Below are 10745 nucleotides of genomic sequence, written 5' to 3' on the forward strand. Positions count from 1 at the left end.
TGGTGTCGATCTCTCCTTTAAAGTCCTCTAGAAGATTTTTTATATATTTAGGTGCTCCTATATTGGGTGCATAGCATATAAGTTTGCCAGGGTTATATCCTTGTGTTGGATTGATCCCTTTAGTATTATGTAGTAACCTTTGTTGTCTCTTGTGATGGCCTTCACTTTGAAGTCTATTTTATCAGATATGAGTTTTGCTACCCCAGCTTTTTTTTTTTTTCTTTTCCATTTGCATGGAAAATTTTTTGCCATCCCTTCACTCTCATCTTATGTGAGTCTTTTGTTCTGAGGTTAGTCTCTTGTGGACAGCATATAGTCGGGCCATGTTTTAGAGGCCTGGTGCATAAAATTCGTGCACGGTGTGGGGGTCCGACTGCCAGCTTTTTTTTTTTTAATATATTTTATTGATTTTTTACAGAGAGGAAGGGAGGGGGATAGAGAGTTGGAAACATTGATGAGAGAGAAACATCGATCAGCTGCCTCCTGCACACCCCCTACTGGGGATGTGCCCGCAACCAAGGTACATGCCCTTGACTGGAATTGAACCTGGGGCCCTTGTGTCCGCAGGCCGACGCTCTATCCACTGAGCCAAACCAGTCAGGGCTCAAGTGAACATTTTTATGCCTGTGTAACATTTCCTTTTGGTACCATGCCACCTACCATATGTACTTGGATGTTTGGTTATTTCTGAGTTTTTCACTGTTAGAGATATGACACGTATATAAGTTTAACTAATTTGAGCATGGCTTCCCAAGTTGTTCTGAAGGTGTATTTGTCAGCGTAGGAAGAAGGAACATATTTTGACAGTTGTTGGTTTGACTTGTCACTTACACATTTGCACACCTGGAGTGCTTCCCCGGCACGACCGGTTTTCAGTGGCATCTCCTGTAACCTGGGCCCCGCGGTGTGCAGGATGCCACGCGAGATCTTCCTCACAAGAAGCTGCAGGGAAGAACCTCTCTGGAGCACAACTTACATCTTTTTGGTCTCACGTTGCTAAAATTCAGATATGTTCCCGTGTTAGTTGAGTTTCAAATTTACATGTTCAACCATAATTAGTTATGGAATAAAATATTGATATATAAAAACAACGTTAACACTACAAGCATGTGGACTCCCTGAGGCCGGTGTGTGTGAGCGGTTTGATAAACACGATCGCTGACCGCTCAGATCCGGAGGTTAAGACGGCGTCCCAGGGGGTGCCCTCCAGACGTGATCTGAGCACCTGCCCTGGCAGAGGCCAGGCTGATGCTCACCTGCCTTCTGCGATGACAGCGCTTCGCACCCTGGCTGCCCTGCTGAGCGCTGGAAGGTGTCAGCGACTCGGGTTCTGTCCCAGGCAGAGAGGGAGGTGGGCCGGGTGCCAAGTGTTCACGAGAGGGACTGGGCTGTTATGTGGAGTCCCGAGGCCAGGGCGTTGCGGCCACATTGACAGCCACCACGGGTGCTGCGTGTGGCTGGCCCGGCACAGCTGCAGGGGCTGGCACAGAGGCTGGGGCGGAAGAGTGGAGTCCGTGCCCTGCGCCAGCAACCAGCTCAGGCTGCTTCGCTTTTGTTTGGTTCCAGTTCCTTCGCGTCTCTGGAAGATCTAGATTGGCTGCCACTCAACCCTGCTACCTCCAGAGCTTCCAAAATGCTGCTGAAGGCGACCATTTCTGCGCTGACGTTCCTGCAGGACCATGGAGTGGCAGCCACAGGTGCGGGTGGGTACCTAAGCGGTTCTGGTATTTCAAGTGGTTCACTTGTTAAATTTATTGACAACCCACGGAGCTCAAGTGCTGTTCAAATCACTTAAAATATAAAGGCAACAAGAACAGCTGTTTCTTTAAGAAAAGGCAGCAGTAGACTGGGAATTGGCGCCTCTGACCTGCACAGGGAGAACTTACACGGAGACTTCTGTGTTCCTTCCCAATGTCCCGCCCATGGAGCCGCCTCGCACGACCCCCTCCAAACCCAGGCCCCCGGTTCTTCCCGCTGCCAGTGGCTCAGTGGAGGGAGGACCCGTAGACAGGAAGGGTGCCCGCTGGCCCTGCTGGAGGGAAGCCAGGCCGCCAGTGTTTACCTTGCTCTCCCGTGGGCTCATCGCAGCAGGAGCCACGGGTTCTTAACGCTCAGCACAGAGCCCAGCGGAGTGGGGGACACACAGACCCCCTCGCTGAACCCTTCCGCCACCTCCGTTAACAAATGCGTTGTCATTAGGAAGCTCAGGTTCTGTGCGCCATCCAAATTACACGATCCACTTACCTTACAATTGGAAATATAATTACAGTCAAGAATGTAATTAAAATTAGTGATGTGCTATTAACTTTCAGTGAGGGAGAGCTAAGAACGATCACAGAACAGCTTCTGGAGGCAGCTACAGATTGTCTTCATTAATTGTGTCTCCAAAGACGCGCAGAGGACGGCGCGCGAGGGGAGGGGAGGCCGTCAGTGGCCCCGGCTCTGGGCCGGCGTGCTCTGTTGGGGATTGTTCGTCCGCGTGCTCTGCGCTGTCATTAGCCCCGGCGTCCAGAACCCCAGTTGTCCTGATTTTAGACCGATCGGACAGTGTCACACCCGCTCCTGGGCTGATGTGACTGTTTCCCTTTCTTTCCCGAATTCTGTGATCGTTGTAACTTGGATGATGCACAGAACCTTAGAGATCCGCAGTCATTCCCGCCGGGAGCAGGCGCCCTCCCCACGCGGCCGCACCAGGGCCAGCCTGGGTTTGCTTCTCCTACTTGACTGACCCAATAGCATTGGGTCGCCCTTTGCTTTCCCTCTGAAAGTGAAGGCGCTGTTCTCTGAACAGTGGTGACAGCACCTGCCACAGTGTGAGGAAGTGACCTGTCCCCCCTGCTGCCTTGCAGAGCCGGGGCGCGGCCTGTCCCTGCGCGGCCTGCTGCGGGCCCCCGAGGAGGTGCAGGCGGACCTGCAGGCCCGGTTTGGATTTGATGACCTCCACGCGGAGCAAATCCTGAATTACTCGGCTGAACTGGACGAGGTGCGCACGCTTCCGGCTCCTCTCGCGCTTGGCTTTCTCCTTGAGAGACTGGGAATCAATCGCGTGGGCAGGCTGGGCGGCGCAAGGACATTTTAAGCGACACTTTATCAACCTGTTACTTCCTCCGTCAAGCCAATGTCAGCCTTTCCTTTAGCGAGATTGCGGTGATATTTTTAGAAGAGAAACATTGTAGAAAAAGAAAGCTTGACTTCTAAGTGGTGCTCATGTCGTTGCCAGATTCCCTCAGACCGTTGGTTGGAGCGGATGGTGTGCTCAGCCTTGTCCCGAGCCTCCAAGGACAAAGCTGACGGGGAGGGTCCCCCTGGAGACTGTCACGCCAGCTGGTCAGCAGCCAAAGCCTACCTGGTCCACGCGGTCAGCTGGCCGCAGGTCTACAAACAGGTGCTGTGCCCATCGAAGCCCCGTGTGCGTGTGAGGGTTGAAGTGCGTCACCTCCACCCGCTCCTCCCACATCTTCCTCTGGTTGGTGTTTGAGTTTGTTGTGGGGGGAACGCTTCACAGAGCGCTGCCCCCGAGCAGTACTGACTGCAGGCGCAGCACCGGGCAGCAGGTCTACAGTTATTCCCCCTGTCCGTTCACACCCCCACCTCTTCACTGTCCCTTGTGTGCTTCCAGGAAAGGCCCGGGCCCTACGTCCTGGCCTCCTGTGCCCTCCTCCCTGCGCCCCACGGCCTGGGCTCGCTGCCCTCAGCCCAGATGTCCCCGGGAAGTCTGTGTTGGGCTTCATGTGCACGGCAGCTGCAAGGACCATCACAGCCCCCACCAACACCTTCCTCCAAGGACACACATCTTCAGCTTCCCTTCCTGATGTGTGTCAGTAACAGAGAGACGACATTTTAAAGCTGCAGAGGGGATTGACCACTGGGTGGCACTAAGTTTGTCTGGCAGTAAAGTGATCAGGGGACAGAGCCACCTGCCCAGCGTCAGCGTGGTCAGGTGGACGCCTTGCTCAGCCGTTATCCGGGTCCCTGACTGCTGGGTTGTCAGGGTGCCCCCTTCCCCCAACAGAGCCTTGTCACATGCTCCCTGCCTTCCATGACTGCGTGTGAACGATCTGTTTGGATGTCGTGTGGAGCCACCGTACTGACTGCCGTGAGCTTCATCATCCCCAAGTCTGTGACGTCCAGGGGCCTTTGTGACTGGGTGTTAATTATGACCTCATTTTAAAGACGACTGTATTTATACCGTCTCAGACACGTCCGCTTAGTTTGGGGGCATGACTCACTTGTTTAGAAATGTACCTACTGCTTTCTCTTCTGGGAATGGGAGCGGGGAGGAAGGAGAAATGGGGCCGATGAAAGTGTCGCACCCATCCATTGTTGCAGTTTGTAGTCTTTAATGTCCGACACATTCAGCCACAATGCAGCTGTGGCCAATCCTTTCAGTCTCCCGACCTTGTAAAATGGGCCGGCTGTTACCTCGATGGCCTGTGGCTGTCTCTTGACCAGACGCTGTTGCCCCTCAGTCACTGTTGTTGCAGTCGCCCCTGTTTCTGACCGCAGGTGCTCCATCGGTGGCGGGAGGGCGGCCGAGGCCTGGCGGCGCTCAGGAGCCTGCTGGAGCGAGACCGCTCCCTGCAAGAGGTGGCGGACGCTTTGCAGGCTGGGCTGCTCCTGCTGATGGGCAGCGCGACAACGGAAGGCCCCGGCAGCAACGCTCCGCCAAACGCGTAAGACACACTTCCCGTTTCAGGGTTTCTTAGCCCAGAGCACACTGAGGGTTAAAGAGTGAAACTGTTAGAAACGAATTCTTAAAACTGCTGGATCCTGAATCCCAGTCTAGTGAGCCTGTGCAAGGAGGCCACCTGGTGGGCAGGGTGTTTGAGAAGGGCCAGCGTTTTGGATGTTAGGTTTTACGTCGTTGACGTCTGTTTAAAGATGAACAATAACATTTGTTTCCTCTTTAATGAATTTCTCCTTTATCTTTATTAGCCCTTCCTACTAAATTTAGTTTGATCTTTTTCCAGCTTCTTGGTTTTCAGGTTTTCTTTCTTTGTAACAGATGCTAGGGCCACCCCCTCTCCTCACAGAGCTCTGGTACATTCCACACAGTTGGATGAGCAGGGTTCTGTCATCAATTTCTAATAGTTCCAATTCAAAATCTCCTCATGTTTATTGTGCGTTCTTCTGACTCAGTTATTTAGAAGCAGATCGCTTAATTTCCACGGACATGTGGGGGCTTTCCAAGTTCCTTTTCAAGATTGATTTCTAGTTTCGTTTTAGTGAGAGGACTTATTCTGGATGTTGTAGACTCTGCATTTGGTGAGATGAACTTTATGGTCACACAATTGATTTTGGTAAATATATGTGCTCTTCCAAAGAACGTGACTTTTGCTGTCGGGTACAGGGGTTTATGCATGTTAATTAGGTTAAGTATGTTTCTTGTTCGGTCCAAGTCGCCCCCAGCTTACCTGTTTCCATCTGTCTGTCCTTCATCTCGGCCAGAGGGGAAGTCGAGTCAGAAGGATTCCGAGTCCTCTTTTGTTAGGTTTCCAACAGAATCAAGGAACCACTGTGGCCTTTCCTAGACCTGATGTTCCACCCTCCTGAAGTTGCCATGCTTTTGTCCTGGTGGGGTGTGAGGGGCGTGGTGGGACGGAGCGTGGCATCAGAGCAGGGCTCACAAACTGGGAGTGGATCAAACCCCTCTGTGAAGTCTGCCGTCATGTGCAAGTCTGGACCTGCCGCGGAAACGCTGACTCGCCGTGTGCAGGGCCCAGGTTTCTGTAGGTGAACGGGGTCGACAGTTGGTTCGGAGCACGCCTGCACCTCTGGGCCGGACTCTCCCTCCCGGGAGTGGGAGGAGGATGGGAAGGAGAACCAGTGCCTTGCCTTACTCTCCTAAAGTCTCAAATGTTTAATAGCCCGAGAGAGACGGCAACCACGGCGTCCGTGTGCGCTTCGTGGCACGGTCAGGGTTGTGCTTGTGCTGTAGCAGCCGGCGCGGCACCTTCCTGACAGAGGCCAGATGGTGCTGGTGAATGGGTCGGTAGCAGGACAGGAAGCCACCAATGGAAGACAGTGGAGCTGGAGGGAGAGCACGGGGCCACGTGCCGTCCCGTTCCTGCCCTCTTTGAAATGTTTCTTTTCCCACGGATGAAAACGATGATGTACCTCAGAAGGCTGTGGAGGGATGACTGGGATTGTGGCTGTGGCTGTGGCTGTGCTGTACAAATTGTGAAGGGACACAAAAACTGTGGGGCCACATTCCACTCATGGCACTGGCTCTATACCAAGGGCTCCAAATGCACAGCCGCCTCCTCCCACCCCGTGACGCACGGACCCCAGCGCTGTCAGCCCCGATGATGCGCCCCGTGCGATGCAGACGCTTCTTGGAGGGCTGGGCAGATGAAGGTGTGGGTCCCTGGCTGGAGCTTTTTCGTTCCATTGGGGATGTTTTCCGTGTCCCGTGGGCCAGAGTAGCCACTCTCTGTCCTGCAAACAACAGGCTCAATTGAGCCCGTGTTTTCTCTGCTCCGGGACCCCAGGTGTTAGCAGCACCGCTCAACTCCTGTGTTTGATCGTCCTGTGTCTCCTGGGCCCAAGTCACACAGCAGGATTAGACTTAAAGAAGTTGAGAAAGGTTCACCCTTTAAGGCATTAATAGCCAAATCTCTTATCTACAATTCTGAAATCTAACGAGTCTATTGACCCTCCACACATGGTGTGAGTCCATTCCTGGGTTTCTCAGTGGACAGACGTGTCACTGGGTTGGGAAGGGGCTGCTCCAGCCCCTGTGGGTGAAGGGGGCATTGTCACTCATCTGGTAGGTGCCCCATGTTTTCTTCCTGATGTCTGAGACACATGGGGCCCAGGGCTTCCCAAATGGGCTTGTCGCTCCTGAGTCAGGACTTCTGTTCACAAGTGTGGGCCTGTCCTGACTCCTCAGCTGCTACTGTGGCAGCACTCTTGTTTTAAAGGTGTGTATTTTAAAAATAAACACTTAGAGGAAAAGTACCCCATGAGGTTGTACTGGTGGGAGGTACAGGAATTGCTTTCCAGAACAGGGACCCAACACTGGTCCTCAGAGCACCGGACAGTGTCTGACTCACGCTGCCCTGGAGACAATCCCTGCAGCCAAGACATTGGGATGTGATGAGGAATCGCACCCTAAGGTTCTTCTGCATAAATAAGCAGCAGACCTGTCTCTAACAGCCATACGGAGGAAAATGGGCTGTTTTCGGTGCAGCAAGCAGGTTTTTAGCTAAATACGGGCAGCTGCATTGCGGAATTCTAAACAGGTTCAGATGCTCACATTCACATAATATCTACTGGGAAAACACACTGTCTAGTAAATATTTCATTTATCTTTAACAATAAATCTGATTATTATCCTGAAAATTTGTAGGTTGAATTTATCTTCCTTTTTTTCTGATACCAATACAGTTCTGTTAATATTGTAGGGTCTTAAATGCCACAAAAGAACATCTCATGAAGGAAAAGAAGTTGGATGCCCTTGAGGATGAGCAAATGAACTTTCTTTTGTCCTTCGTGGAATTTTTGGAGAAATTGTTGTTGCCTAACCCTCTTGACTCATCCAGCGGTCCCACTGAGACTCTTCTAAATGCAAGTCATTCCTGGATAAATCACTTAAAGAATTTAGGAAGAGAGCCATCTGGTTTTGATGCTCAGAAACTTTTGGAATTTGGCAAAGAGGTGATTGAAAAAATGCACACTCTTAAAAAGAAGGAATCAAGCTATATTTTGAGATTTATGGAAACAGTACTTTCTGAAATTAACCCCAAGCTCCTGGAATTGTGGACGTATGGCATTTCCAAAGGAAAGAGAACTAAATTCGAAAACTTGTCTACACTTTCAAATTTTTCTGTTCTAGAAAAGGAGAGGATTCTTAGTAAAAGCTTTAATTTTTCCAGGTTGTTTCACTCGGATTGGCCTGAGTCACCAGCTGTGGGAATGTATTTTGTTCGCCTAAGTGAATCTATAATCCACAGTCTCTATGAACTTGGGTTCCTGAGGCAGGAGCAAGTCTCGGAGGCTCTGGCCACTGTCTATGCTGTGAGGAATGCATCTGCTCTTTTCTCGGCCCTTTCTGAACCGCAAAGACAAGAAGTTGATAACATTTTGACTCAGATCTATCTAAATGTCTTTAAGGACCCAGATTCAGCTTTTCTTCTGCAGGCTTATTCTTCATTTCACCAATACACTGACAAATTATTGGGCATCCAGAGGGGAGAGTCTTTGTTCTCTTTCCTGACTCAAACCTCGAAGCACATTTTTGAGATTATGAAGCAATTTAATTTTCAAAATATCAGCAAAGCATTTGCATTTTTATATGAGACAACAGAACTTCTTGGGGGAATTTCTGAAGTATCTTATTGTCAGCAGTTGCTTTCAGTTTTCAACTTTTTGGAGCTTCAAGCCCAGTCCCTGTTGTCTGCAGAGCGCCCAGAGTTGGAAGTGATCCACGCTACTTTGACCGGCCTCAAACAGCTGCTCATGGGGGATGAAGATTTTCGTATTTCTTTATTTCAGTATGTGAACCAGCTCTTCAACAGTTCAGTAGGAACCCTGTTGGGTAATGAATGCTTTGCTTTGAATAATAAAATCACTTCTTCTATGAGTTACTCAGTAGATGGAGGGCCTCCACTTACTCTTCTGTGGGCACAGATTCATTCAAACCTCTCCGCAGATGGCAGCGTGCTCAGTGAGTGGATGGCTGTTCACTGTTTCATTTCGTGGCTTCAGACGTGGGCTGAAATCTGGGGAAGCACAGCTCAGATGTTGGAGCTGGATGTGAATGCTTTCACTCCTCTTCATATCGCACTTACCCAGCTTTTGGGTGAACTGGAAAGTGATGTGAAAATTTCTAAAAGCTACCAGGGAATATTTCCCATTCATCGCCCTGCTACACTCATATTAAACCTGCTGAAAAACATGACTCAAGGTGGCGGCTTCCATGATCGGGATGATTTTCGGGATCTCAGGGCCCTCTGGGGAGCAGTACGTGATGCATTGGTTAGAGTCAAGTTGCTCCACCCGGACCAGGTGGAGAAATCCCTTTCCACTCTGGACACCGCCCTGAGTCAGCTGCAGGCATTTCCGCTCAACACAAGAGCAGGCAGGGAGTTTTTGTATTCTGTGCTCAATGTGTTCACGGGGGTAAGCAATACCTCAGGCTATAGAGACAGACATACACACTTGGTCCATCACTTCCTTTTAAATAACCTCACGGATTATGAAGTAAACTCTGAAAGCATCATCACTGACCTAAGAGAAACAATATTATTTCTTAGAAATGTGTCACATGACCATACTTTATTGTCCTGTGCTGATAGTTTCCAAAACATCATTGAATTTATTTTGGAAGATGGCTTATTACATGTAAATACTACACAGAGGGCGTTACGTATTCTGGCCATGTTAAATTCCTTCTTTTCCTCCGAGGACATCATGAGTAGACTGAAAGGATGCGTTGAATGGGTGGACATCTTCAATCATTCGTATGTGGCCCATAACCCTAGTTTTTCACAAGGCCCTCTTCAGGGTGTTTTGAAGCATTTCAGTGATGTGGAAAACAAAATTAACTCTACACTGACACTTGTTACTTGGCTGTTGAATACAGTGGAATCTGGTTGTTCGTTGAATGAGTCAAATGTAAATTGTATGGCTATTTACTTAAAAAATGTAATTGACTTCCTAAATGTTATACTAACAGCAGTATTTGAAAAAGAAAAGGCACCAAAATTGGAGATTTTATTAACTCTTTTAAATAATTCCACAAACCAAGTAAGTATGCTTATCAACAACTTAACAAGAAACTTTGAATTTGCATCTCAATCCAACTGGAAACATTTTACTGAATTATTTCTAAGACCTATAGAAATGTCAGAAGAAATTCCTAGCCGATTTCAAAATACTTGGCTGCATTTAGTAGATCTGGGGAAAGAAATTCAAGAACTTGTGAAAGATATTTTCCCTAACATTCTGGAAAATAACTTTTCTTCTAAAGCTGAAAAGTTCTTAAATATGTTTACTGCCAGTCCAAAGGGAAAGGATGTGCATCGTTTAGGTAATTCACTTTTTCATTTAGCAAGTTACCTTGTCTTCAACTTATCAGATGATCTCCAAAATTCACCCCAAATAATTCCACATGAAATAACGAGAGCTGTGGGTCTTGGTATTCAATTGATTAGGGATGTGTTCAACTCCCTAATGCCCCCAGCCCATCACAATATTCCAGAAGATCCAGGTAATAAAGTTTTAAAGAAGATAGCTTCTTTCCTGCTCACCCTAAAGAAGATGGACATAGACCTTCTGGTAGACCAACTCGAACAAGTTGGTGAAAGCCTAATCGACTTTATAAAGAATATCAGTAGACCAGGTACTGACAGTTTGGGGGTCAAGTTGCTTGTTGGCTTGATGGAGAAGTTTGTAGACAGCTCCCATTCTTGGAATGTCAATCATCTGCTGAGGCTGTCACGCCTGTTTCCCAGAGAGGACGTGGATGCTGTGGTGGATCTGTACTATGCCCTCCCTCACGCTGTGAGGCTCCTGCAGAGAGTGGTGGACAAGAACGTCACCAAAGCCCTGAAGGATGTCTACGACTTCACAGTCCTTCATGGCATAGGCATTTCTCATGTCACCAAGGAAGACTTTGTGTTTGTGATGAAAGCTCTCCTGGACACCATTGAATTAGTATCAGATAAGCCAGGGGTTCTTGCCCAGGTCGTAACTTGCCTTCCTGTGGTTTGGTGCCGGAATTACACAATATCTGGATTTCA

At 49.1% G+C, this 10745-nt stretch overlaps 1 protein-coding gene across 1 annotated transcript in view; it reads left to right on the forward strand.

Moving 5' to 3' along the window:
- The window catches only part of ABCA13 (ATP binding cassette subfamily A member 13), a 143734-nt gene that overhangs the window by 35148 nt on the left and 97841 nt on the right, over positions 1–10745 (forward strand). Inside the window, 5 exon segments of the mRNA XM_006754021.2 lie at positions 1567–1697; positions 2850–2983; positions 3221–3415; positions 4507–4673; positions 7407–10742. Of these exon segments, the coding sequence (XP_006754084.2) occupies positions 1567–1697; positions 2850–2983; positions 3221–3415; positions 4507–4673; positions 7407–10742 (3963 nt within the window).

This window comes from Myotis davidii, unplaced genomic scaffold, assembly GCF_000327345.1.
Source record: "Myotis davidii unplaced genomic scaffold, ASM32734v1 scaffold472, whole genome shotgun sequence".
NCBI lineage: Eukaryota > Metazoa > Chordata > Mammalia > Chiroptera > Vespertilionidae > Myotis > Myotis davidii.